Source organism: Spinacia oleracea, chromosome 4 (assembly GCF_020520425.1).
Source record: "Spinacia oleracea cultivar Varoflay chromosome 4, BTI_SOV_V1, whole genome shotgun sequence".
Taxonomy (NCBI): domain Eukaryota; kingdom Viridiplantae; phylum Streptophyta; class Magnoliopsida; order Caryophyllales; family Amaranthaceae; genus Spinacia; species Spinacia oleracea.
The window spans coordinates 55,501,280-55,528,140 of NC_079490.1; the positions used below are offsets into that span (position 1 = coordinate 55,501,280).

Sequence of the window (26,861 nt, forward strand, 5' to 3'; positions counted from 1 at the left end):
AAGGGAGTTTTGGGTTTTGGGTTTTTTATTATTTGGGCTTTGCCAATTGGGCTAGAATTAGGATTTAGTTTTAGGATTTCAATCCAAAATCGATTAGGATCATTTCCTAAATTCAATCGTTTTCGTAATTCGATTTCTTTTCAACATTAAATTCTAAAATTATTTTAATTTCATAAATCGTTGAAATATTTAAAACTTATAAAAATAAATATTCGCTAATTACATTTTTATTTCTAAAATTCGTAATTTCTATTTAAATATAATTAACTATACGTTAAAATATATTAAAAAGATTTATAAAATTACGGGGGATTACAGGTACCTCGGTGATTTTCTCTCTGTCAAAAACATTAATCACATGCCTACAAATAATTCCATGGGCTTCAAACAACTTGCAATCACAACAAGCTTGTTTGGTCTCGATATTCAATCGCACTGTGTATGTTAATTCTCCTCTTATCGGTTACAATCTCCTTCCTAATTTCCTTTATGTAAATCCATACCCTGTCTTCCAAATGGTGTTCCATTTCAATTTCTAACAACTTATCTCTTCTAAGCCATTGGATATATAATACTCTCATGCATTGAACTTGAACCTCCAAAAACTTCGCATCTGTGTACAACTTTTGAAATACTCTTTCTGCTGGAAAACCAGTTACCCGATCCCTAACATTAATGGATGTGTCGGCATCAGCTTGTTTCTCAGTATTAACTCTGTGTTCCATAGCATCAATGTAGCTCTCTGCAAACTGCTACAAACGGGTGTCCCTTTTCACATACTTATCAAAAAAGTTGTTGATACTCTCAGAACGTTGTGTGGTCTTCATTCCAGCCCAAAACAAGTGTTTCATGTACGTTGGGACCCACATGTGTCTCTGGTCGTACAAGCCTTCAGTTAAACAAAATATTCAAACTCCAAAAAGATTTTAATTAAACTCCAAAAATATATAAAGCAATACCTTATGACAGTATTGATACAGAAGTGACAATATTTATAAATGTTATGACAGTATTTATAATGAAGTCAACAGTAGATGAAAGTTTTTTGATGGAAGTATTTTGACAACACAGTGACAGTATTTATAATGAAGTCAACAATAGTATACAAATAACAGATTAGATGGAAGTATTTTGACAACACAGTGAACATTTCTTATGATTACATAACTATAAACACCATCTACCTAAATAATATCAGAGACTCATAAGTGTTTAGCACAGAATAACCAACTTACTATCTTTACCATTTAAAACATGAAATAAAATGCACCTTTAAATGAGATAAAAGGATGACAGACGTACCACTTAACCAATCGTCTTCACCAAGTCCATATAACTCTATAGAAGAAGTCCAATTCACCTCAAACTCTGCTTCTGTTAAACAATCATAAATCACGTTATGTAACACAACTTTGAACTCCGAATATTTTGCATAGTTGCCCAACTTTTTGCCAAATTTTTGAAGTATGTGCCACAAGCACCATCGATGCTTAGTGGTTGGCATAGGCATAGCTATTTCAAGAGCCGCCCTCATTGCTGCACATTGATCAGTCAAAAAACTAATAGGAGCTTTGCCCCCCATACAATGGAGCCAAGTTTTGAACAACCAAACAAATGTTTCAGTGTCTGCATGAGACACTAGTGCACAACCAAGCAAAATAGTCTGCCCATGATGATTGACTCCCACAAAATTAGAAAATGGAAGCTCATAATTGTTTGTGACATATGTGGAGTCAAAACATACTACATCCCCAAAGTCTTGGTAGGCTACTCTACTCCTTGCATCAACCCACATAACATCAGTCAAGCGATTCTTAGAATTTAATCTATAACGATGGAAAAAATTCTGGTTTCCGGCAGTCATCTTATCGAAATAATCAAATATGGCTTTCGCATCCCCACCTCTCATCTTGAGCCTCTTTTCCTTCGCCACTATGTTCCTCAATTCCTTCACACTTATAGACATATTTTCTACACCATTTCTCTCTTTAGCTAAGCTCCTGTGAATGTTACTGATCTTGGAACCACCACCAACACCATTGAATAACCTCCTCCTCACAATAGAAGTAATATTATCTCTCCTATACATTGAGATATATCGAGACTTAAGGGGCGTTGGCTTGTGATTCAAGTGTTCAACAACTGCTTTCCTTACTTCCCAAGTTCCAGAAGTGTCTGCCACCGCATACATATGAACAGGGCATCCACACTTTTTTGACTTACTAGTCCTCTTGTCAAGGACACCAGGGGCGGTAATCATCGCCCCCTTAGCTTTCACCCCCTTCGTCCGGAATCGTAAATCTGGTTCGCCTCCACATTCACACTTCCAAACATAGCTCCTCAAGGTCCTCTTCTCACCAGCTTTGCGACTGTAATTACCATAAGCACGAACAACCCCAAAACCACATTGCTTTCCGTATTTCCTAAAATGTTCATCAGCCCTATCCCATGATGAAAAGGTCATACCAACTACAGGGGTAGCCAGAACTTCCTCTTCCACTACACCCTTGCCCTCACAATTCAAAATTTTCTCCGATGGTGTACGACATAAACTTTCATCTCCTAAGTTTCCCACTTCATCAAAGTTCCCCAATTCTGCATCCCCACACGGTACTAGAATGTCATCGTCATTAGCATCCAACCAGTCAGATACAACATACCAAATTATACATTCCCAAAATATTTCAACATCATCATCAATGACAGTATTTATAAACCAATGACACTAGTATTCCACCAATATGACAGATATTCTAAATCCAAAAATCTTATTTTTAACATAAATCAGCTGTCAATAAACACCAACATAATTCTAAAGGAACACATCCGGAATCCTAAATTAACAACATAATTCTAAAGGAACACATCCGGAATACCCAAGGTACCAAATAATAATTGGGCAGAATTTAATACAACAATAACATAACATAAATAGCATATGACAGTATATCAAAGTAACATGAAGGGGTATACATACATAGTCAAATTCAGAAATTGTTCTTAACTAGGTATACATATTGTTCTTAACTAGGTAAGAATTGAATTACTTTTACACATGAATGTGTTGAAAATCAGAAATGTACAAGAAATGTACATGAAATTGTTGAAATTGAGAAATGTATAAGAATTCTTACCTCTTCTCCGTTCTCATCTTCTTCACCATCTGAGCTTGAGCTTGAGCTTGAGCATAAATTAGAAACTTCCTCCATTTTTTTGGTATTAAACCCTAACCTTTCAATTTCAGAACAATCAATTGTAGTTCTTTGTTGCGAGATTGCTTTATTGTTGATGCTCATCAAAGGAGGAGCTTCTTCCCGCCATTTTCTTCCTCTACCTCTTGCTCCCTTTTCTTTGTTGCGACCTTTTTGTTGTTTTCCAATGAACGGAGCTCAGGGGAAGTGAAATTTACCCCAATTCATTAAAAGTGGGCCAGCAATTATAATTTATTTCATTTCCCTTTTTTTTTGCCTAGGTATGGAGCCAAAACATCGATGGTAACCAGCAATGTAGCCTCCCTCTAGGAGGGAGGCTACATCGCTGGTAACCAGCGGCACAATTACCCCATACCCGGGGTAAAAGGGTAATTTCATCTCATGAGTTGAAAAGTCAAACAAAGTATTACATATGGGCAACAATGACAGTAATTAGTACAACAATGACAGTATTTTAATGCAACAATGACAGTATTTATGTAAACGATGACATTACTTATATAACACTTGTATACATACTTTTACCCATTCATTTAATATGCAACACTTTTATCCATTCATTTAAGTGGTATCTTTACTTTTTATATTTCATTACAGTTGTATACATAATTTCCTTTTTTTGGGTGATTGTGACAGTATTTTAATACAACAATGACAGTATATAAACAACAATGACAATACTTATATTAGAAATGACAGTATATAACAAGTTATCAATACTTTTACACATTTATTTAAAGGTGGGCCATGTTTTCAATTTTTTTTATTTTTTAAAGTGGATGTGGGGTCCTTATTTCGCTGGTTACCAGCGATGTAGACAACCTCCTCCCTCTAGTTTCCAATGTGGTATATTGGGGAATCGTTCCTCTTGTCCAATGCGCTCTCTCTCTCTCTCTCCGTGGGTTCCTTATCTGAGTTATCTGTTGACAGTTGAAGACGAAATTTGAATCTCCGTAGACTCATAAAAAAGGGCAATCAAACACCACCTTCAAACTCCACCATTTTCATGATCTTCCCACTTTCTTCAACCTCTACTCATACCAACATTTTGAAAACCCTAATTTCCGATAATTCACTGTAAACAGCTTCTTGCCATGGAAGCAGCTTCTTGCTCTTTACAAGTATACCAAGTTTCACTCACTCCAATTCGCTCTTCACCACGCTTCCTCACTCCCCTCTCTCGAATTTCTCTCTCCTCTAACTACAGAACCAATAATTTCAATTTAACTTCCTCATTTCGCGTTATTCGCCTCAAGAATCGATGCTCGATTTCTAGTACCCCTGACATTTTGGTCACTGAAGGAGCGTCGAAAGAAGATGGGAAGCGTAAAGATGAAGATTTGAAGGAGAGAGAAATTGACTTGAAATCTTGGATGCATTCTAATGGCTTACCTCCTTGTAAAGTTGTTCTTAAGGAAAAACCCTCTCATAATTCGAATCACAGGCCAATTCATTATGTTGCTGCCAGTGAGGAACTTCAGGTTTCATTTTATTTTATTTTTCTGCTTTATTTGTTATTTTGTGTTCTTGCTATTAATGAATGAATTATATGGTGGATGTCATGTTATGGGCTGTAGTTGCTGTTAATTATGTTTAGCACTCTGCTGTAGGCTGGTGATACTGCATTTTCGGTTCCAAATTCGTTGGTTGTCACACTCGAGAAGGTTTTGGGTAACGAGACTGTTGGTAAGTTGCATTTTCGGTCATTGGTATCACTTTCGTTAGAGAGTATATTTGTGAAATAGTTACATGATGGGGATAATGAACACCGAAAATTGGTTTTTATTATGAAGGGAACTACTGAACTAGTTTGTTATCTAGACCAACTCATGTAACTTGGTATCAAGTAATAGTAAAAGCAGAAATTGGTGTTCAGGAGAGAGAATGAAATAAAAAACTACTTCGTATAAATAATTATAGAGAAAAAGGAAGAGAGAGAGTGAGAATCACTGAGAAACCATGCGCTATTTGGTGTTCATGAACGCCGAGAGAGTGAAACCATGTGACATTGAATACCAAATAGAAAACAAATTTGATAAATGGGACCAAACAATATTGTTTCTTTTTTATAATTGGAAAAGAGACTGATAGTGATGCATACTTATAAAATGTTGGTGTTGGTTTTTTTTTCTTTTTTAACATATGCTCAAAGAAATGTTGGTGTTCGTTAAACATGCTCAAATGTTGTTGGTATTGGGGAGGGAGAAAAGATAAAATATTATAATTTAGAAAAAATTAACATTATTAATCCCAACTATGGGTGGTCTTTTAATATTAATTTCAATTAACAATTATTCCAGATTGATCCTAATTATATGCTTACCCTTCTTTAAACAATCAAGGTTAAAAGGTTACCTCTAAAACCGGTAACGAGTAGATAAAATCTTAACAAATTTCCCGCTTGAAGATTTGAGCTTGAACCAAATGTTGAACAGAGCCATAGTCTCAGCAACATCAACGATATCAAAAAGCTTCATCCTCACTTTAATCTCACAATCAACAACATTCACAAAACTCAAGCAAATTCACGCCCAAATCATCGTCATTGCGCTTCATTCCGACGTTTTCACTATCACTAAACTCACTCAAAACTCTGTGACCTAGATGTTTTCCTCTACAATGTCCTCATTCGTGGGATTTCTAGTTATAATTTACCTTCCTTTTCTGTTTCGGTTTATACGCAGTTGCTTCAAAACATGATTCTTGGATCGAATATTGTTACTTACGCTTTCGCAATTTTGGCTTCTGGGCCGGTTCTTAGTTTAAAAACGCGCGCCTTGGGCTCAAGACTCACCTAGGCTCGGCCTTCGGCGCCTTCAGCTCTCCAGGCTCACTGATGTCAACCAGGCGCGCGCCTTCGTGTGCCTTTGTGCGCCTTAAGTAAGGCACAAGACGCAGTTCCTTGTGCGCCTTCAGTCTTCACGCGAAGCACGCTGACGTGGATCATTTATTTACTTTTTCTTTATCTTTTTTAATGATATAAACACACCCCAATGTGACCTATCAATGGTCATATCCTCTACAACCTCTTTTTAGGTAGTGGCAGTAGCATAATCTGAGTTAATTTTCATATTTCCAACTTGTAATTACCATGGAAGGTTCTAATTCAGGCACTCCATCGACGGGATCACGCGATGCTTATGAACGACAAGAAAATTTGACACTCCTAGTATTATGTTGTTTTGAGTATAAATTGTGTAAATTTTGTTCTATATCAAATTTTAAGGTTTACTAGGAAATTATGCGCGCCTTGACCGAAAAGGCGCGCGCCTAAGCCTCGTGCCTTGCGCTTAGGCTCCATGACCCTTGTGCGCCTTGCGCCTTTTTAACTAAGGGCCAGTTGGGGATGAAAGGGTTGGTATGTTGCTTCATGCTCACTCGATCGTTAATGGGTTTGGGTCTGATTTGTATATTGGGTCTGTTCTTGTTGGCATGTATCTAAATTTTTTGAATATTGGGTATGCATACAAGGTGTTTGATAAAATGTCTCAGAGAGATACGGTTGTGGAATACTATGGTTTATGGTTTGGTGAAGAATTGTTGTTATGTTGATTCACTTCGATTTTTTCGTGATGTGGTTGGTAGTAGTGTTCGGTTTGATTCGTCGACTTTGTCCGCCATTCTTCCTGTTGATGGAGAGTTGCAGGATTTGAAGGCGGGGATGGGAATTCTGTGCTTAGCTTTCAAAAGCAGGGTTACATTCTCATGGTTGTGTTCTTACTGGTCTTGTGCTGCAAAATAGAGGAGGAATAAGGAAGGAGAAGGAAGAAGAAGGAAAAACAAAAATGGAAGAAGAAGGAAAAACAGAAATAACACAGTAAGAATGAAGAAGAACAAAGGGGCGGGACCCACAATTAATGAGTTTACCGGTTGTATTAGGTTCTAAAATTTCTATGACTGTTTAAAGAAGGGTAAACATATAATTAGGATTAATCTGGAATAATCGTTAATTGGGATTAATATTAGAAGACTACCATAGTTGGGATTAATAACGTTAATTTTTCCTATATTTTATTAGGTTGAAGTCCAAACTCTTGGTGTTTGCTAAACATGCTCTAATCGAAGTTGTTAAATATCCTCGGTTCACCATCAACTCGGTGAATACCAGTTTGTGAGGCAAAAGAATTTTATTACTTCCTACGACCCTAAATAATTGTCATTATGATAGTGTTTTATTTCAACACCAATTGACAAGAAGAGAACTACGACTTCGTTCTATTTGACTTATTTCGTAGGAGTTGAACTTATTTTATTTGAAAAAAACTTATGTCTGAAATAAACTTATTTGTGTGTGAAAACTGAAAAATGTATGAAAAAACTTATTTTTTCTGAACTTATGTTAACTGAACTTATTTTGTCAAGAAATAAGTCGAACATAATCTGGAGGATGGTAGTAATTAATGTTTTAAGTAGACTAGGCATTGTGTGGGAATAATTATGTAAACTTTGTTATGTACCATGCAAAAGTAATTTAAGATGTGACTAAGTCTGTAGCTTCTGATTGCGTGCGCCGTGCGGTAGTCTTTATGATCTTATGTATTATTTTTGATTTTTTCTGCTCTCTTCTGTCTGATATTATAATTTAGGCTCCTCACAAGGATGCTCACATAATTATAACCATCTTCTTACAATCTTGAATTTTCCTAGAGTTCACATATTTGAAGGAAACTATCTCTCAGTGAAAGTGGTGCTTGAATTTGTATATATCTGGGTATTTTTGACTGTTACATTAAAACATATCCTTTGTCGTTTTGGATTGACACTGATTCTTAAGACTTTATGCCTATTATACATTGTACCACTGGGAGGATCATGTATGAAAGGTGTTTTTTATTTCCTGTTCCAATCAGATGCTAAACAATATGTTCAAACTTACCTCTGGTTTCCTGAACTTCGGGCCATGCTTTTATTATTTTATACTCCCTGCATTCCTGAATACTTGCAACGGTACATTAACTTTGACCAAATTTTCTTACTAATATATAAAAATCAAATGTTATTGTGCAATATGTTGTTGGATTAGTCTTGATGTACATTTTCCAATATCAGTTTTTTAAAGTTTTTAGTAATATGTACTTGGTTATAATTACAGCCAAACTAGTGCACACTCAAACTGTTGCAAGTATTCAGGATAGGGAGTAATAGAAACGTGCCTTGTGTGATATGGCAACAAATTTTACTCTGTCTAACCTGCTTCCGCTACTTCAATTTGCGCGCAGCTGAACTTTTGGCTTCAAACAAATTATCAGAGTTAGCTTGCTTGGCGTTATATTTGATGTATGAAAAGAAGCAGGGAAAAAAATCTTTTTGGTATCCATATATAAGAGAGCTTGATCGGCAGAGAGGTCGGGGACAGCTTGCCGTAGAGTCTCCTCTTCTATGGTCTGAGAGTGAACTCTCTTATCTTTCTGGCAGTCCTGTTCTGGTAAACTGAACTTTGCATGTTTTGTGATACCGTCTCTGGTTGATGCCGTTGATCCTGCGTTGATTTTAAAAGTGTTTTTTTGATGGGTTGCAGGCTGAAATTATTGTAAGGGCTGAAGGAATTAAAAAGGAGTATGATGAGCTTGACACAGTGTGGTTTATGGCAGGATCACTTTTTCAGGTGACTGTGCTTGTCTTTCTGGGAAATAGCCGTCAATATTTCCTCTTATATTTTTCATCGCATTATTGTGCATAGTTTGCTTTTGACACGACAGCCATGTTGATTTTATTAATCAGTATGATCTAGTTTTTAACGTATACTATACCATGCAATCATCTTACTTGTATTTATTATTTTTAAATTGATGTCCAGTTGTTATTATTGCTTCTTTTTGCACTCATGCAGCCAGGGTATTTTCTGAGATTTCCTTGACAATAATACTGCGTAATTGGCAATATAGTTTGTGTTATTATATTGTGGTGGATAACTTTTTAATGAAGCTGCAGGATGATATTTCCTATTTTGAGTATTTCCCTTCAATCAGTGCCTTTTTTCTGTTGCAGAGTTATGTACTTCTGTTTCAAAAGAATAAGCTACAATAACTTCCCAAATAAGTTGCGATACAAACGCTTTTGAGATTCATAATGACAAAAAGCAATTCCATTGAAAAACCTTTTAATATGTTTGCTTACAGTAATCTTATTAGCTGGTTTGAGTCGGGTAGGGGTTTTGTGAAGTTAATTGAATCTAACTGATCAGAGTACCTAACTTGTCTAAACAATTTTGTTGATTATTTTATTACACCAACCTATATACTTAAAATAGAAGAAGAACAGTATAGATAGGATGGGAGAATAAATTCTTTGGGGGTGGGGATTCAGAATAGAGTTACTTGGAGGGGACTGATAAAGGCAAAAGGAAGAATGGGAATACTTTTTTTGTGAATCAAACATATACAAAAACAATAATGGCCTTGCCTTTGATCCCCTTTCCCTTTTCTGACACCCCTACAATACACCCCTCGTAGAATATTTTTTGTTTTACAAGTTTGACGTGTTACTAAATATACGAAGGTACAAAAATGAAAATTTTGTCCAATTCCAAGCTTTAACTACGGAGATGGTAACAAATTCATGTCCGTAGTCAGAAATATCATTGTTGTAGTCCCACTCCATGTGCTTAAGCTTACTTAGCATATGGTATTTGAGTTGAAAGCAATTTTTTTTCTGGTACCAACATTATGGCCAAGGTATATGGATGTCTTGCGGCCTGCCTTGTTTTTGGCTGGGTTTGTCCCAATTGCCAAGCAAAATCTGGCCTATCTCTCAGTCTAAGCTTCTGGTATTATTTTTTTTGGGTGGCATCTAGCTCATTCTTCCATCGTGCTCTCTTTTTATTAAGTTAGTTGAAGCTAATGGCTAATAGATAATGAGCCACTGAGAACAATTGCTTAGGTTATTAATAGGTCCCAAAATTTTTGGATTGGCATATTGGGGGACTTTCCGGGATAATAATAGGTTCTAAAAACTTCCTAAAATGTTAAAAATTGCATAGGAAACCTTAGTCCCCGTTCGGTATCGTTACCTGTTTCCAGTTTCCAGTTTCCAGTTTTTTCCAGTACTAAAAACCAGAATATGCAAACCACAAAAGTAGTTTCCTGTTTTTTGTTGTCAGTTTTCAAATTCAATATGATTACTATAAGTATGACCTAGGATGCTCGGACTCCGCCCACTACCCCGCCGTACCGGTGTCGACACAACACGACGCGGGTGCGGACACGGAATCCGGACCGGACTCGCCATGGAAAAAATGGACTCGTCTTTTAGGGTTTTGAAAACCCAGATCTAAAAACAGAGGCCTCAAATCGGGGATATGGAGACCAAGAACTTAGGGCTTTTGGTCGCCTGAGAAATGCTAGCTCACTAGAAATATTCCCAGGCTGGATTTGATGCTCTTGGATGCTGCAGACAGACTCCATGGAAGCGACCTCCATGGAAGTCGATAAGTTCGTTGTAAAAGAAAAAAGGTTTTCTTATGTTTTGTTTTTAAAATAAGTAAAAGTAGTGTGGGACAGGTGAGGGAACAACTGTCTACTAATCTCTTTTTAATATAATAACCATTAACATGGGATAAGTAAACAGCTGTGGTCCATTGGTCCCGTCAAAAAAAAAGTAAACAGGTGTGGTAACTTGTACAGTACCAGGACCTTTTTAGGTAAATTTTTACTGTTTTATTAACTTTTGATATTCTTTTTGACTTCTAAACCCACTTTCTTATTTTGGGAAAAGAGATTACATGATTTTTTTAATTTACTAGTTTCAACTTTCAAAACATTTACTTTTAAATTTTTTTTTTATAATCACAAAAAAAATACCCCATTTATTATATTTATACGGTCATTAATATAAATATTTAAATGCTTGCCGTGTCCCCGAGTCCGTATCTGAATTTTGGACACTTCTAAAACTTTCAAAACATTTACTTTTAAATTTTTTTTTATAATCACAAAAAAATACCCCATTTATTATATTTATACGGTCATTAATATAAATATTTAAATGCTTGCCGTGTCCCCGAGTCCGTATCTGAATTTTGGACACTTCTAAAACGTGTCCCCGAGTCCTTGATTTTAGAAAAGTTCAGGTCCGACCCTTGGACCCGTACCCGAGTCGGACACCCGTACCCGAGTCCGAGCATCCTAGAGTATGACTATTTTTAAGTTAATAATCAATCTAATCACATGACTTTTAAAACCAAAAAACTAAAAACTGGAAACTGGCAGTGATACCGATCGAGCCCTAGTTTTGAGGGAATTGGACAAATACCTGGTTAGTTTTCTTATTCTCTTAATCCAATTGGTCAACCTTGAACCCAAATCCATAACCCTGAATTTCATCGAGCTCAGGTCAAATTGGCCTTGGGATTAACTCAAGTCGAAACTTCAAATTTCAAAAGGGTTATGGATCAGGTCACTTTTTGATTGGTTTACTTATACATATGTATGATGATCAACAATAATGTTTAAAGTTTAAACTCTACAAAGTTACCAGTTTTCTAAAACAGAAGTCCAATTTGACCTATTGTTTGGGATGGGGAGAGGAACTTGATGCCTCTCTTTCTCTCCACTCCCCCGACATTCTTTAATTGACGGGGATTTTGATCCTTTCCTTTCAGATACTTATTCTTGTTCTGTTGTTGCCATTTCACAGCAATACCCTTATGACATTCCCACCGAGGCTTTTCCTTTTGAGATCTTTAAGCAAGCCTTTGTTGCTGTTCAGTCTTGTGTGGTGCATTTACAGGTAAATTTAGTATAAAATTGTATTGGCTTATGTTTTAATTTAGAGATCATTTCTGCCTTTTCCTTTATAACTTGTAAGTCGCCCACTTTGTTAAACAAGCTGGCATCTCAGTCGAAGAAAATTGGGGTGGCTTGCATCTATTATGTGCTTTCCTTGATTGTCTTCATATAGGAAGATGTTAATCTCCACTTTTCACATAACTAGTTTATCTTCTGTATTCTCATGTAGTCTGCTACTGGATACTTTTATGGTCCATTTGGTAAGTAGAAATAAATGGTCGTAATGTGAATGTATTTGTATGTCAATTTACAAGGAAAATCTTATACCTATTCCTTTCTAGTTCACCCCAAAGTATCTATTTGTCTTCATAAATTTTCAGCATCCATTACCACTTGAGGGGTGGTATTGGTTGATAATGGAAAATTGTGAAGAAAACACAAGTTTCCATGGACATTAGAATGATGCTTTCCTTACAAAATTACACTAAGATTCATTCTCATTACCATAATTTATTACCACCCACCAAATGCGTTGTTGAGGTTATATAAGTTTTTCTTTATTGCCCATTCATTTCTCTTTTGCTGTGTTCTCCATCTGATTTTATAGAGTGCTCTCTTTTGAATTTTGATTACTTAGGTAGTGCGAATCGAGTTATTATAGGGGGCCTTTTCTACACCTCAATTGTAAGTACTATGGTGAAGGGATAGTTAATAGCCCCATCATACCTGTAGTCCGACCGAAAGTGAAGTCCTTCTAGTACGACGAGGTTGAAGGGGCTTGCAATACCTGGCAACTCACAACTCACAGAATAATATGAACAAACACAGCAAGAGTAGAGATGAGAAAGGTTGATTTGATTGGAATTTCTCAAAGGAAAGGTTACAAAAGTAGTAGCAGGAGGCTACAAATCTCCAAGTTAGTAGCTTTAGGCTACAAGTCTCTATTCTTAACACCAAAATACCATGCCTTTCTCTTTCCTCTCTTCTTGCACTAGGGCTGTCCAGTGCCTTTAATTAATGCTGCTCCTGCTCTTCTTTGTCTTCTAGTTGGTTAGCGACTCTTCTCACCAACCCCTAGACTAGACTTGTGGTGTTGCTGTGGGTGTTTGGCCTTGCTGTTGCCCCTAGGTGGGTCAATGCTCTGGTGGCCCATGACACTTGATTCATTACAATACCGACCCCCTAAAATTCCACCTTTTCCTCAAGGTGGATAGTAATCAGCACTTGATTCCCGGCGATGGCAATTCTCTGTGCCATTCTGAAAACCGATGCCCTGCCTGGCGCTCCAGCTCCTCACTGGCAAGTCCTTGTACTTCCTCGGGTGGCTTAGCTAGCTAAGAACAAGTGATCCTTGACATTCAGTTTGAAACCGATGCCCGGTTTCCTTTGGCGGTCAAGCTCCTCACTAGTGAGTTCTTGTACTTCCCCTGGTGGTGCAGCTGAGAACAGATGATCCTTGAGGTTGTTATGAGGTGGAAATATGGTTTGGGTATTTGACTTGGAGTTGAAAGGCTATGAGTTGGGGAAATTGAAATGGAGATTTGGGTCTAATTGTGGGTGGTAGGGTCTGTAACGTGGGTTTGTACTTTGTGGTCCAAGGGTAGGAAAGTGGTATTTAAAATATTGGGTGGAGAATTGGAGTTTTAAAACAAAGGCTGGAGAAGCGGCCTTACATTTAATAAGCCTAGATAGAAGGCTTTCCTCACAAAATGGAGAACAGGTGGGCTGCAAAAGTCGGGGCCCAAACCCTTGTTGTAACTCTTTTTTTTTAATTGAATGTGACTTCAACCATTTGTCTTTGTTTTTTATGTTACTTTTCGGCCCAAACTCTTGTTGTAACTCCTTTTTTTTAATTTGAATGTGACTTTATCCATTTGTCTTTGTTTTTGATGTTACTTTTCATGCTTTTTACCTTAATGCCCTTACTTACCTCTTCCATATCTCGCTTCCTCTCCAAGCCAACGGAAATTCTTTGAAGATTCTCCCATCTCCCATTGATGGATATTTGTGCAGCAAGATCCGCCATTCTTCGCCACCAAACCAACCATTAGATCTTTTAACGACGAGAAGGCCTAAACCATTTCCGGATCTAGATCTAAAATCTCTCGTTATTAGTCTCTCTCCTCCCTTAGGCCCCTCATTTGAGCTCTCCTTCAACTGATGGATGGCAGCCATTCCACCACCACTAGCTGTAAAGCCAGGACCACCACCAGATCCACCACCAAAACTACATTCCTCGTCCAAGAAGCCTTGACCACCGCCTCCTCCGACTCCACCTTTCTCGAAACCTCCACCACTGTGGTTGTTGCCGATGTAACCACCAGATTGACAACCTCCGCCGGCAAAACCACCCGCAAAATCACCTTGCCTCTCACCTGATCCATCTGATTTCCTTTTGTAAAACTCGTTCTTCCTCGGTCAAGGTCACCAAGGCTTATCCGATCACCAACACCCCCCCTACCTTGATTTTCTCCAGATTTGGTGTCTCCTTCATCGGTGGCTCTTCCACTTCGACCACCTCCTGGTGTTGCTTCAAGTTCTCCTCCACCCCCATTTCTTCCCCAACAGAAACCTGAAAACTAGTGGTTGTTTTCACCACAAAATTCTCAGCAACGGTCTTTTGGAATGCTGCCATACATTCAGACAATAGCTGCTGCACTTTTTCCTCCAAAGAGTTCATCCGCTTCCCTCCCTCTGTGAGTCCCCCTTCTAGGGCTTCAAATCTCTGCGAATTAGAAAGTACCATGGCTTCTCTTCTTCCTCAGGTTCGTGGCTGCTCTGATACCATTTGGCAACTCACAAAATAATATGAACAAACACAGCAAGAATAGAGATGAGAAAGGTTGATTTGATTGGAATTGCTCAAAGGATAGGTTACAAAAGTAGTAGCTTGAGGATGTAAATCTCCAAGGCAGTAGCTTTAGGCTACATGTCTCTATTCTTAACACCAAAATACCATGCCTTTCTCTTTCCTCTCTTCTTCTATTTATGCACTAGGGCTGTCCAGTACAGTGCCTTTAAATTAATGCTGCTCCTGCTCTTCTTTTGTCTTCTAATTGGTTAGCATCTCTTCTCACCAACCCCTGCTAAACTAGAGTGTTGCTGTGGGTGTTTACCCCTGCTGTTACCCCTAGGTGGGTCAGTGCTCCCTGTGTGGATGCCATGGCTTTCCTGTAAGATGCCAGGCTTGTAGGAAAGAGGATTATATGATGAGAGTAGGAATTGTTACAGAGTGTTTGCTAAGGTTATGATGAATTTATTATTCTATTACTCGTGTTAGAGTATCAACTCTACTTTTCCCACTCTTTTCCCGAGACCAAGAATTTTTCCTTTGAAGCAATGCATTTAGGGCTATTTGTTTAGCTTTACGTGTTTTGGTTGATCTTATCTTAGAAAACATAGTTTTCCTTCCTTTAGAACATAAAATGATAGAAATTCCCCTTTATGCACTTGGCTAATAGATGAAAACTTACTGCTGCAGAAATGATTATAATTTCACAAGGATCAATCTTTTTTTCTCTCTGCGCGGGGTGGAAAGGGGGAAGAGCCTCCTATTTATGATAACTCACACAGATGACATACATCACAATATCTTCTCAAATTATTCTGTGAGGCCTTGATGTTCATTTTTTGGTGTCCCGTGTGATGTTTTTAACTTTTTGTGTAAAATCCTTCCTGCTTAGGGTTCACTATAAAATGATTTGTTTGCTTGATTTCTACAAGGTTGTAAAGTTTCCTGCATTATGCTGAAGTCTAGTCAGGCATTTTCCTGACTTTTGTTTTACTGTTCCATCTATTGATGTTATGGTACTTTGCATGCATTGGTGTATATTGATGCTTAAATAGATTAAAGTACCTGAAATTTTCAATTATTTTTCTAACAGGGAGTGAGCTTAGCACGCAGATTTGCTTTGGTACCTTTGGGCCCCCCGTTGCTAGCTTATAAGAGTACCTGCAGGGCAATGTTAACTGCTGAAGATGATACTGTTCAATTGGTAGTTGACCAATCATACAAGGCTGGAGAACCTATTGTTGTATGGTAAAACTTTATACTCTTGATTTTTTTTGTATAAATTACTTACCAATATGTAACATCATTGGTTTTATGCTGTTTTTTTTTTACTGTTTGACAAATAATAAGAACATATATTTGAAAGACTCCAAGATTCATCCTAGTTTTTTCTTCCTTTTAATCTCTCTTTATTCTCTCAACTTATGCAACTGCATTATTTACCATGGGAAAGCTAGACTTTGTTGTGGAAGGGAGCCAATCGGTTTAACCACTTGCTTTATGGGCGGGTATAAACATGCTTTTTCGTTTAAATATAGAGCTTAATTTGTTTTTTCATTAGTAGTAATCCACTGCTAATAAGTAACAACTAAAACACAAATTAATATATGCATCATATATCGTCATGCAAAATGAAGTAAAAGTGGAAAGAAATTAGACTTCATGAATGACTTATCAATTTGGCATCTACCGTAATTGAAAAGCTGGACGGTAACAGTTACAGTTTAAAACAACTTAAAGGGAAACTGAAAAACAAAGTTTGAAACAATAAAAGGAATGTTTGTTAGCTTTCACTTCTTCTGCATTTAAAGAAAAAAAAAAAAACTGATGTGGTTTGGTAATTTAAGTCACTTTTCCAAAGAATCTTAACTCACCTAGTTTTGTAAACCTCAAACACGGTAATACTTTCCCTCAAAAGAAAACATGAAAATACTTGTTTTTCTCTTGGATTTTTTTTGTAAGATCATGGGCCTACTCTCATTCATTCATTATCATTACCCCATAGCCTAAGGGGGGGGGGGGGGTGGTCGGACGTACGCAACCTTACCCGAGAGGTTGTTTCCCATTGACCCAAAAGCGATAACGGGACGACCATCTTCTACTTCATAGAAAAGAAGCGAAGAGGTATTAAGAGCCATTTTGATTTAGTCCATTATATCCCACAGCCAAAAGAACAAATGAATCTTTGGCTCCATCGGAAATGGACATATCATGGGGCTACTCTCAAACAAAAATTTCTGACTGCCGTGAACTTTTATTTCTATGTTCAGTTGGGTCTAAGCGTGAGGCGGGGGGGGGGGGGGGGGGGGGGGGGGCATGGCCTGCTCAGGCCCCCTATTATGCTTTGCCCATGTTATTTATCTCATTATTGTGGTATGGCGGATATGTACAGGTGTGGTCCGCAGCCTAATTCCAAGTTGCTCATAAATTATGGTTTTGTTGATGAGGATAATCCGTATGACCGTATTGTGGTTGAGGTAAAACTAGCTACAGTAACTTGCTTTATTTTACACTATTCTCTTCAGGAACAATTATTTTACCGCAATCTTTGGTCTCCCGAAGTATTTATCTCCTTTTAACCTAACTTCAAATTGCTCCTAAATTCTGGTGTTGTTGACAAGTATTAGTTTTAAAATCGATTGTTGAGATTAATAACTTCTATTGTAAATTTTTTAGCCGTAAGCGACCCTTGATGAAAAAATATAATGTTTCTTCACAATTTTTTATTTCCTGAAGTAGTGTTTATCTTGTTCCTCATAGCTGTTTCTAGAATGTCTGGTTCTGCTCTTCCTTGTCCGAGCTGATACAGTAACATTTTGGTTGATAGGCTGCACTAAGCACAGAGGATCCACAGTATCAGGAGAAGAGGATGGTTGCCCAACGTAATGGAAAACTATCTCAACAAAGTTTCCGTGTAAGGACTCAATCTTATTCTCATTAGTAGGGGTGAGCTTTTTCAGATAGAATATCTGTATCTGAATTTTTCAGTACAAATATCCAAAAGTTTCCGATATCCAATTTTTTATAATTTCCAGGTATTCAATATTGAATAATACTGGGTATCTGCAATCCAACTCTTTTTTAGTGGGTTTTGAATTTTCAAACAGTTTACTCAGTGTGCTTAATTATCTGAGTATAGCAATAGAAGACAAATGACGGATACTATACATAATCTTCTTAAACATTGTTCAACAAACATAATTCTATTTTTGAACTAAAGCAACTAAATCTAGCACTGCCCTATTTAACCCCAACGACGTTAATCTATTACTGCCTGTGGAGGCTAGCTTGCGAACAAACTAGCTGCAGAAAACTAAGAATCTAAGACAGCCGATGCAAAACCAATTCCAAGAACAAATTCTGGTCAAGGTTAAACGTAGAGTGAGATGACATGGACGTATAAACAAAGACCAAAGGAGGCGGCAATTTGATGGCTAAAGCACCGGGCAATAAAATCCCCCTGGAATTGGATTGCATTGCCAGTTTATTAATGAAGATAGAGGCGGTGGCTGTCGTATAACTCCTAGCTGGGGCATAAGCGGCTCCAAAAGCTGGTGAAGAACCTATCACAGAGGATTACAACAAAAATTAGTATTTGTTTCAATGAAAACACCTCTGCGTAAGTTCTAAATAACTCCTTCCTACACTCAATTATATAAGCAGAAGGTGGGAGAAGAAGATGCTTGATGTAGTTTATAAGGAATGAATGGGCAGATACAAAAAGTTTCCATGAGAGGGGCTGCCGCTGGAGCCTGGAGGATGGAAGGCTGGAAATTTTCTTGGGTCTTCTAAAGTCTTTCGACTAGAATGAATTAATTTTGCATTTGAAGTGATGCACTAATCTTTATATACTTTAGAATTTGATTTTGTTCCATTTTTTTTAATTTCATAAATACTGAAGTTGGGTTGGTTAAAAGATTCAGTCATCCAATATCTCAGAATTTAGTGCCTGAAGCGGAACAAATTAGAAGTTCCACCTGGGCAAAAAGCACATTTTTACGATTAAAAAGCACATTTTTTCAATTTTAAAGCACAATTTTGGGGTTTAAAAGCACATTTATACAATTTAAAAGCACAACATTTTTTTTAGAAAAGTTCTTTTATTTTAGCAATTATATTGTATTCAACAATAATTGTATTCAACAATATGTTCTTTTATAGCGGATGTGCTTTTTTGTCTGTAAAAATGTGCCTTTTTAGGTAAATATGTGCTTTTAAACAATAACATTGCGCCTTTTGAAGCATTAAAAATACAAAAGGACTCGGTTGCATGTAGCTCTACCTGCAACCGGGTGTACCTTCTACTAATAGCTGAAGCGGTATCCAATTTCCAACTTTTATCCGATCTAACTGTGAGCTTATTTAATTATAACTATTAAAAGACCTAGCAAAACCAATCTGGCCTGAACAAAATGACTTGTGAAACTGAACCAGCCAGACATCTGATAGGCTGATAGAGTGATAGTACATCAGAAGATCTTCTGAACGCGGCCGAGCCCGATAATTCCCTACTCAAGTTTCCCGTAACCTGATTACATCTGATCAGAAATGACCAAAATTAGTTGTCAAAAATTTCTCATCTTTATAATATCATTCTTAATATATAAAGAATTATTTAGAATATGTGCTTGATTCTATTGTATCTCCTCTTTATACTAACGAAATGTACACTTGTCTCCTCAAAAAAAAAAAAAAAAAATCTAATATACTTGTCCAAAAACGACTAGTAAAACTCATGTAATTTTTCAAGTTTAAATTTGCTCTCCCAAATATTTTGATCATTAGATAATATTAATGAATGAGAGTTGACTTGACCGGATTAAATCAGAAACTCAAGTTAATTGAAATACGACAAACCCAAACTAATCTGCTTCATTATAACTTGATCCGACCCGAGCTTGGTACTTTTATGACCTGAGATCACCTAAACTTGCAATAACACATACCTGCTGTGACCCAAACTGTATTCGTTCTGATCTGTCTGATTGTCACCTTTGCAATAACACATACCTGCTGTGACCCAAACTGTATTCAATCTGATCTGTCTGATTGTCACCTTTGCTTACCATAGGGCTGTAATTTTCTGTTTTCTGTTATAGGTGCATGTGGGTAAGGAAAAAGAAGGAGTTGCTGACATGCTTCCGTATTTGCGTCTTGGTTATCTTTCAGATCCTGCAGAGATGCATTCTGTTATCACCTCTCAAGGGCCAGTATGTCCTGTAAGTTGACTGTCTTGTTGCAGTATATGGGTAATTAAACTTTATTATGTTAGTACTTGGTGGCAGCTTTTTCATATTCTGAGTCGCATGCTACTAGAGTTGTTTCTGCTTGTCTTTATGATCCTCCATATTTCTGCTCAGGTTTTGGAGGTGTTGTGCTTTATGTATCTTGGTATATTCTTGAGTTAGTTTGTACAGGTCAAAGACAAATGGTTACATTTGAGACTCCCATTTCATGTATGCTTTCTCTTGTGAATTAGGTCCTTGTTGCTTAATCTCGACAGAGCTTCTTTATGTTGGCTTCTTTCTGTTATTCTGATTATTAAAATGCTTTTTTCGTGTGTGGCTTAATTTGTATAACACTATGAAATTGCAATTATTATACTTGGAGAGTCAATCTAGCTTTAAGTGTGTGTATTTTTTTTAGCTTTAATTACCAAGGGCAGATCAAAAAGGATTTTGAGTATGGTATTGAACGAGTCTTTGCTGATTGCTTTGCTGTTTTCCTTGTGTAGCTTGCTTGTACTGTTGTATATAGCAGAAAGCAATTTATTAGCCAATTTTTTAGCGCTCTATTGTTTGACCTTGTATCTTTTACTTTATTTTCCTTATTATAATAACTTCCACTTTTTTGCCTCGAGGTTAAGTGAAATTCGATTTTGGTGACATCGGCATGTGCTTTTGATGTTTCCATTTTGATGATAGGTTGTTAGAGTTCTTGTTCACTTTACTATTTTTTTTTGTCTTTAGTAATTAGAGTATTAGACATGCTCACATGCGTCATAAATTACTAATTTGAAAAGTGACACGCTTTGGGGTGGAACTCACCTAGCCTAAGTCCCCAAATATCTGTTCTTTTGAATGTCACACAACTACTAAGTTAAAACACATTAATTATGTAAATAAAGGAGTTAACAGTTGGTCACTGAAGTGAACAATAATTCAAATGTTAGTTGACCAAGATTGAAATATTGGAAACACAAGTCACTAATGTGGGATTCAACTAAACTCTAGGCGCCAAAGTGATAATTTTCTTCTTTTAGATGATACTGTTAGTATGTGCTATGTATCATCTAAGGTTATAGGTTAAAAGGTATATCTTATTTCGAAAGTTTCATAGTTGGGTTTCATCCATGCCGATTCTTCCTTTTTACTTGTAGTTAGTCTACTTTGTGATCATACATGACTTTCATTGCTTGTATGTTTGATGGAATTGTAATGAGAATTTTAATGGGGATGTTATAAGAATTTGATCCTTATCTTGGTGAAGCTTTTCATACAAGTTCTATTGGAAGAGTCAATTTTGATTGGTTGGATGAAATGAACATTATTATAGAACTTAAATTTGTGTTATTTGTGTTTTAAAATTGCGAGCATTAAAAAGGGATATTCTCAGTCTTCTCACAACTTCCAACATAGACGATCTCTTCTCAATCTCAATGAAGAAGATGAACACAATTCTCAGAAGGTGTTGATTAAGAAAACCAAAAACAAGCGACATGCTCATCTAATTCATTTATCTTCATCTACTGAATGATGTATATTACACACTTATATATGGAATGCTACGCGCCTATACTTCAGCGAATAACAACTTTCCTCAAGTCTGCTAGTTAGAATAAGAAACATTGTATCGGGATCTTTACAAAAACATTGATAACGTTTTTTAAGGTTGTTTACTCTCGTAGTCGTAGCGCTTGTAAAGCATTTTGGAAATAAAGCTGACTGGAATAAGAACTTCATCTGTCGTCCCAACAATTTGTTTAACCGATACAAATTCCGGATCTGGCTATCAGTGTAAAAAAATTTCCTAAAAGGTTCCTAACTGAAATAAGAAACAGAAAGAAATAACCCTCCAGGAATAGGAAAGAGTAAGAAGATGGTGAAAGGTGATGCTTCGAGCCTTCGACAGCAAGCATACACACGGCCCCTCACTAATCCCCAGTACCACTTGCTTTCCCGGTATACTTACAAACAGACTACTTAGTGGCGAAGTAAGACAGTCAAACAGATTTGGACCTGATTTCTTTAGAATAATATGTCCCTTACACATTAAACCAAACCCAAAATTTATGTTGAACCACCATAGGTCGAGAACCACTTTAGGAGTTAGACAAAACCAAGATCCAAGGGGTTTCTAGAAAATAACTAAAAGATAATTAGGTCCCATTAGCTTTTGCGCATTTTGTGCAATGTTTTTGGTTCTTTACAGTCAAGAAATTGCAGGACCTTGTCAAGGAATGATTAAAAGGAAGCATCATTGCTCAAGTTATAAGCAGTTGGTGAGGTACTCTTTAGTTGTTTTCCAATATGCTACAAAAAAAAGAAAAGAAAAAAGAAACCCAACATATCCTACGACCTACGTAGTTATTTTTGGCTGTCTCCTCCAGCTACTTGATGGACTTGAGCTTACTACTACTTGTTGTGGTTTTCAAGAAAAAAACTTTGTGATGTCATGTGCCTGGTAATCCTCTTGGAGTGTACTGATGTTAGTTTATGTAAAACTGTGGAATTGATGTGGAGCTGCTCTGTTTTTTAAATTTTATTACAAAATATTGCAGGTGAGTCCTTGTGTTGAAAGAGCAGTTCTAGACCAGCTTTTGGATTACTTTAAGGAAAGACTTTTGGGTTACTCTACTACATTAATGGAGGACAATTCTTTGGTACATGCTGATTCTCTCTATATTAATAATGAAATGATTCACTATGAAGCTTTGAATGACGTGGTTTAACAATTTAGTTGGCAGATCAAGATCTAAATCCCAAAAAACGAGTTGCTACACAGCTTGTTAGGCTGGAAAAGAAAATACTGCTAGCATGCTTACAAGAGACTGTGGACCTGATAAGCCTGTTGCCTGATCACAGTGTTTCTCCTTGCCCAGCTCTGTACGCCCCTTCTTTGAAGTGAAAGGTATCTGTTGCTTTTTCATTCAGTAGACAGAATATAAGTAAAAGTTACATCAGTTAATATTTATATTCTCTAATTTTTGTCTTTAAAGGATGTGACATCACATAAGCTAGACGATTTTTTTGGGGGTATAAGAGGAAGAGTTGGAACTTTTTCTTGTACATGGCGGTGTCAAATTACGAGGTCAGTTTAGGTACCTTTCGAATAATTTGATTGTTAGATAATTTTGCATGAGGCTCGATTTTTCCTAGCTTTCTGCATGGACATTCTTTGCTGAATTCAGGCTGTGTTATTGATTGAATTCTATGATTCTGAGGAGCCTTTAAGTAAATATGTTACATTTTTCCAGCGTTCTGCAAATGTGAAAGCATCCTCACCTTTTTTTAATTTTCCTTTAAAATCAATTGGTTCGTGTTGTAATCTTTAATCAATTAGGTCTTGTGGCACATGTTCATTTTCTGTAGAGGATATAGTTGCAGTGCCTACTATTTACGGAGGCATAAGCTGTCACAGTGTAAAGGACATGGCTAAACAATCAAGGCAGTTTTTTTTTTTTTTTCTCCGTGGCCTGGAAAGTTATCTGTATTATCATCTTTTGATTCTTTAACTGCCCACTTATTGGCAATGAATGTAGTACAATATTAAATTGGAACTTATACACTCTGCTAACATTATATGATTGTATTCATTGGAAAGAGGGAAGAGAAGGGGAGGATGTTTGTGAAGGCTACAATGTTCTGCGTATGTTTGGGGAAGGAGGTGGGGGGAATGGTGGACAAAATAAGTAGAGCAGTGTTCGAATTGTTGACAATACAATATCTTTCAGGGTGCATGTAGTGAATAGTGATGCAGGTCATATACGAAAAATTTAATGATGATACCAGGGACTGAAAACTAGCAGTTCCTCTAACATAGTTTGTTATCATAGAGTGGATGGTTGACTACTGCCCCTTGTCCTGGAGTCTCTCTCCCCAGGTTGTTCATTTTTTGACATGCAATTATGCTATTGTTGATTCTTGTCTACACGTAACCAGCACTAGGATGTGGTTTAGGCTCTCCATGCTGGTATTTGAGATTTGTAAATTTCATTACTGGTTTCATTGTGGTATTTTCAATAAAGTTTTTATTTTTATTTTTTATTTTTTATTTTTTATTCTTGTCTACACGTAACCAGCACTAGGATGTGGTTTAGGCTCTCCATGATGGGAACCTTCTTACTTCTTAGGGCACTCTAGGGTTATTGTTGTTTCTGTTTTCTTTCTTAATTTATTTCTCCTTGGTTCCTTGTTACTCAAGTCTATTGATAATATTATTTTTTTCTGCTTTCCTAGCTGGTTTCTTTTACAGCAATCGCAACTTCTTACTGTAAATGTCTTCTGCAGCCTGCAGGTGTTGAGAAGAGAATGCACCATGCACCATGCACCATGCACCATGTATTGTCGGTGTATATGGTGGTATGTCATAGAGAGTAAATATGCATCTTAGTGGATGATGTAAAGTTGAAAGAACTCTGTTTCTTGGGTTCCTGGTCATAATATATAAAAACAAAGTGTGACTGCAAATGTAGTTCTACTTTCTATCTTTTATCTTACCATATCCGGGACCGTGCTGCATATTTTCTCAGCAAATGTATGGTAAATTGTTTTTTCCATTTGATGTAAGAGGAATAATATGATCTTGTCTTTAGAGATTCACATCTCTTGAAAATTAAGTTTTGAGAAACTTTTGTGTGAGACCGCCTCACAGGAGAGACCGCCTTGTTGGCAGCTTTGTTGGCAGCCTCGTGGCGCGCGCTGATGTCATGCTGGCGTCATCGTTTTTAAATTTTTTGTTTCAACATTTTTTTTTTCTTTCAAAAAAAAGTTTCAAATTTTTTTTCCCGGCCTTAACTAATTGGGATTTAAACTTTACTAATTGGATTTCAAGCTTAACTAATTCAATATAAGGCTTAAAAATTATTTTCGAGATTTTTTTTCTTCGAAAATTATATAAAGACAAATAGTTAAACTTATGAGTCGAATAGTTATTATTTTTAAACAAACTTATTATTAACTAAAACTCATAAAATCTTAGTTAATTAGTTCCAATACTTAACTAATTGGTTCAGCGCTTAACCAATTGGTTCCGTTGCATAATTAATTGATTTTGTTGCTTAACTAATTGATTTTCAGACTTAACTAATTGATTTCCGTGGTTAACTAATTAGTTTCAGTGCATAACTAACTGGTTCCGGTGTTTAACTAATTGGTTCCCATGCTTCACTAATTGATTCCCGTGCTTAACTAATTGGTCATAATGCTTAACTAATTGGTTATATTGCTTAACTAATTAGTTACATTGCTTAACTTATTAGTTAAAAATATATACTAAAACTCATAAAATCGTAACTAAACCCCATAAAATTGTAACTAAAGCCCTGAATTGAAACTAAAAAATACGTAACTAAAACTTAAAGAACCTTAACTAAAACCAAGAAAATCGTAACTAAAACTTAAAAAATCTTAACTAAAACGAACAAATTCCGAACTAATTATTTCAGACTAATACAAATTTAACTAAAACGAAAATAGTCTTAACTAAATATAACAAAAATGTAACTAAAATGAAATTATTGTTAACTAAAACCAATTTAATCCTGACTAATATAAATGAATAAAATTGTTTACATTTACAGTACAAATTTGGAAATTAAATTACATTTCTCTGCTATTTTTCCACCCTGCCTTATCTCACTCCTCTCCACGCCTAGCAACACGGCAACAGTAGCACCAACAAAGCAGCCACCGGAATGACAAGCCTAGCGCCTCAAGCCACCGACCACGACCAGAGTAGAGGAGCAACCACAACAACGACCAAACCACCAGTCGAAGCGCTGCTCCACCACCATCTCCACCGTCAACCGCGTAAAATCCTCCAACATCGCAACAACAACCAGCAGTGCAACAAAACCAAAAACAAAAATTAAAATCAAAAGAAAAAATCATATTAATTCCTGAAAATGAGATTTTACAATCGAACTTACAATCATCGCACGATCTCCTTCTTTCGCCGCTGCATCTCCTTCCTTCGCCGCTGCTCGTCGGCCACTAGATTCGACGTCACTCTTCTCCTTCCTCTCTCATTGCGAAACCCTAACATTGCATCGCCGCCTCCACGGTCTCCTTCCTTCACCGCCACTCGTCGGCCACCAGATTCGACGTTGCTCTTCCTCTCTCGTTGCGAAATCCTAACATTGCCTCGCCGCCATTGCCGTCGCCGCTTCTATGGGGAGGAAGAGAGAGAAAATGTGATGGGAGGAGGGAGGAGGGAGAAAAAACCCTACCTTCAATATGATGAAATGAGGAAGAGAGAGAAAATGCGTGAGAATAAAAAGAGTATATATTTTTGATTTTTTTAAGATGATGTCACTAACCACGTGGCAGCTTGATTGCCATCAAGGCGGTCTTTCCTGTAAGACCGCCTTACCTAAAAGTTTGTATTAAGTTTTACTCCAAGTAGACGCTAAAAGAAGTTTGGAGTAAGCAACTAATTGTTGGACAACTCATTTTTTGCCGTTAACGTTGCTATGTTTGGAGCTTGGACAACCCCCTTATTGTAATCTCTTAGAGTCTTAGGGAGCACGAAGCCACCAAAAATGAAATTTGAAATGAGTTTTGGGACTACTAAAAAATGAACCATCTCAGGGTTTTTTCTGGTGGTGGGCTGGGCTGGGCCTTTGAGTGTCGCGTATGCGGCATGTTAGGTTATGATACATATGACAATTCATAAATCATGCGGAAAAACCATTTAGCCAGGAATACATATTATTTACACATAATCATATAGCATAGTTTAGATGCATACTCTTTGTTGCGTGCCTTCCCTAGCTACGCCCGAACCGAACAAGAACAAGTCTTTAGGACTCCAAGTGTCGTCCCTCCGTAGATAGTCCACAGCACGTCCGGATCCGCCTTAAGATTGACCAACTAGAATCGCCCTTAAGGTACTAAAGATTTTCGGCACTCT

General features: G+C 37.0%; 2 protein-coding genes and 1 long non-coding RNA gene across 5 annotated transcripts; 1 reads left to right on the forward strand and 2 right to left on the reverse strand.

Annotated features, from left to right (window-relative positions):
• Window positions 1-398: 398 nt before the first annotated feature.
• LOC130471549 (protein FAR1-RELATED SEQUENCE 5-like) lies at window positions 399-3,209 on the reverse strand. Its single transcript, XM_056841746.1, has 4 exons — window positions 3,135-3,209; window positions 1,271-2,725; window positions 1,107-1,184; window positions 399-752 (listed from the first exon to the last, which is right to left on the reverse strand). Exons 1-4 carry the CDS (start codon window positions 3,207-3,209, stop codon window positions 399-401), a joined length of 1,962 nt encoding a protein of 653 aa, XP_056697724.1.
• Window positions 3,210-4,079: 870 nt separating this feature from the next.
• Window positions 4,080-24,578, forward strand: LOC110777419 (uncharacterized). 3 transcript variants are annotated; one of them, XM_021982022.2, is made up of 13 exons: window positions 4,081-4,693; window positions 4,823-4,898; window positions 8,432-8,637; window positions 8,731-8,817; window positions 11,847-11,939; window positions 15,823-15,977; window positions 17,122-17,206; window positions 17,557-17,643; window positions 19,829-19,948; window positions 22,510-22,611; window positions 22,689-22,859; window positions 22,948-23,049; window positions 24,239-24,578. In XM_021982022.2, exons 1-11 carry the CDS (start codon window positions 4,307-4,309, stop codon window positions 22,854-22,856), a joined length of 1,566 nt encoding a protein of 521 aa, XP_021837714.1. In that variant the 5' UTR covers window positions 4,081-4,306; the 3' UTR covers window positions 22,857-22,859; window positions 22,948-23,049; window positions 24,239-24,578. The 3 variants fall into 3 exon arrangements, with proteins under 3 accessions (XP_056698779.1, XP_021837714.1, XP_021837713.1); XM_021982021.2 differs by having other exon boundaries at window positions 22,948-23,039; XM_056842801.1 differs by lacking the exon at window positions 11,847-11,939 and having other exon boundaries at window positions 4,080-4,693; window positions 22,948-23,039.
• Window positions 24,579-25,337: 759 nt separating this feature from the next.
• LOC130472500 (uncharacterized) lies at window positions 25,338-26,373 on the reverse strand. The gene is made up of 2 exons (XR_008932927.1): window positions 25,879-26,373; window positions 25,338-25,767 (listed from the first exon to the last, which is right to left on the reverse strand). It is a non-coding gene; the product is annotated as an uncharacterized lncRNA (long non-coding RNA).
• Between the last annotated feature and the right edge of the window lie 488 nt (window positions 26,374-26,861).

What these genes read in the sequence shown, in the direction of transcription:
- LOC130471549 (XM_056841746.1), bottom strand. Translation starts at nt 3,209, where the DNA reads ATGGAGGAAGTTTCTAATTTATGCTCAAGCTCAAGCTCAAGCTCAGAT. An exon ending in TCCTTTTATCTCATTTAAAG is followed by an intron (nt 1,185 to 1,270) that starts GTGCATTTTATT and finishes GATATTATTTAG; the next exon opens with GTAGATGGTGTTTATAGTTA. An exon ending in TTCCATCTAATCTGTTATTT is followed by an intron (nt 753 to 1,106) that starts GTATACTATTGT and finishes ACCCGTTTGTAG; the next exon opens with CAGTTTGCAGAGAGCTACAT.
- LOC110777419 (XM_021982022.2), top strand. Translation starts at nt 4,307, where the DNA reads ATGGAAGCAGCTTCTTGCTCTTTACAAGTATACCAAGTTTCACTCACT. An exon ending in GGAGAACCTATTGTTGTATG is followed by an intron (nt 15,978 to 17,121) that starts GTAAAACTTTAT and finishes GGATATGTACAG; the next exon opens with GTGTGGTCCGCAGCCTAATT. An exon ending in TAATGGAGGACAATTCTTTG is followed by an intron (nt 22,612 to 22,688) that starts GTACATGCTGAT and finishes TTAACAATTTAG; the next exon opens with TTGGCAGATCAAGATCTAAA.